Source organism: Corvus kubaryi, unplaced genomic scaffold (assembly GCF_017639235.1).
Source record: "Corvus kubaryi isolate FWS band 111438036 unplaced genomic scaffold, C.kubaryi_AGA036_p1.0 36964, whole genome shotgun sequence".
Classification (NCBI taxonomy): Eukaryota; Metazoa; Chordata; class Aves; order Passeriformes; family Corvidae; genus Corvus; species Corvus kubaryi.
Window position 1 is genome coordinate 735 of NW_024580994.1, and position 688 is coordinate 1,422.

General features: G+C 66.0%; 1 protein-coding gene across 1 annotated transcript in view; it reads left to right on the forward strand.

The window, feature by feature from the left end:
* Positions 1-688, forward strand: part of LOC121660828 (serine/threonine-protein phosphatase 6 regulatory ankyrin repeat subunit C-like) — a gene marked incomplete at its 5' end in the record, with an annotated part of 10,052 nt that overhangs the window by 420 nt on the left and 8,944 nt on the right. The window contains one exon of the mRNA XM_042020343.1: positions 1-453. This exon is cut by the window's left edge and continues 420 nt beyond it. Within this exon, the coding sequence (XP_041876277.1) occupies positions 1-453 (453 nt within the window). The remainder of the gene's footprint in view (positions 454-688) is intronic.

The following is a 688-nucleotide window of genomic DNA, read 5'->3' on the forward strand; positions in this document are numbered from 1 at the left end:
GCCCCTTTTCCGTGCCCCTTTTCCGCACCCACCGTGCCCCTTTTCCAAGCCCACCGTGCCCCTTTTCCAAGCCCACCGTGCCCCTTTTCTGCACCCACTGTGCCCCTTTTCCAAGACCACCATGCCCCTTTTCTGCACCCACCGTGCCCCTTTTCCGTGCCCCTTTTCCATGCCCACTGTGCCCCTTTTCCATGCCCACCGTGCCCCTTTTCCGATCCCACCGTGCCCCTTTTCCATGCCCACCGTGCCCCTTTTCCGTGCCCCTTTTCCGCACCCACTGTGCCCCTTTTCCGTGCCCCTTTTCCATGCCCACCGTGCCCTTTTCCGTGCCCCAGGACCCCGCTGATGTTGGCCATCATGAACGGCCACGTGGACTGCGTCCACCTCCTGCTGGAGAAGGGATCCACGGCCGACGCCGCGGACAAGAGGGGCCGCACCGCGCTGCACCGAGGGGTGAGCGCGTCCCCGAGGGGCCCCGGGCTCCGGCCACGCGAGGGTCCCCACGGAGGGAACAGGATCCCCACGGGGGGAACGGGATCCTCACAGGGGGAACGGGATCCTCACAGGGGGAATGGGATCCTCACGGGGGGAATGGGATCCCCATGGAGGGAGCGGGATCCTCACAGGGGGAACGGGATCCCCATGGAGGGAACGGGATCCTCACAGGGGGAACGGGATCCTCATGGAG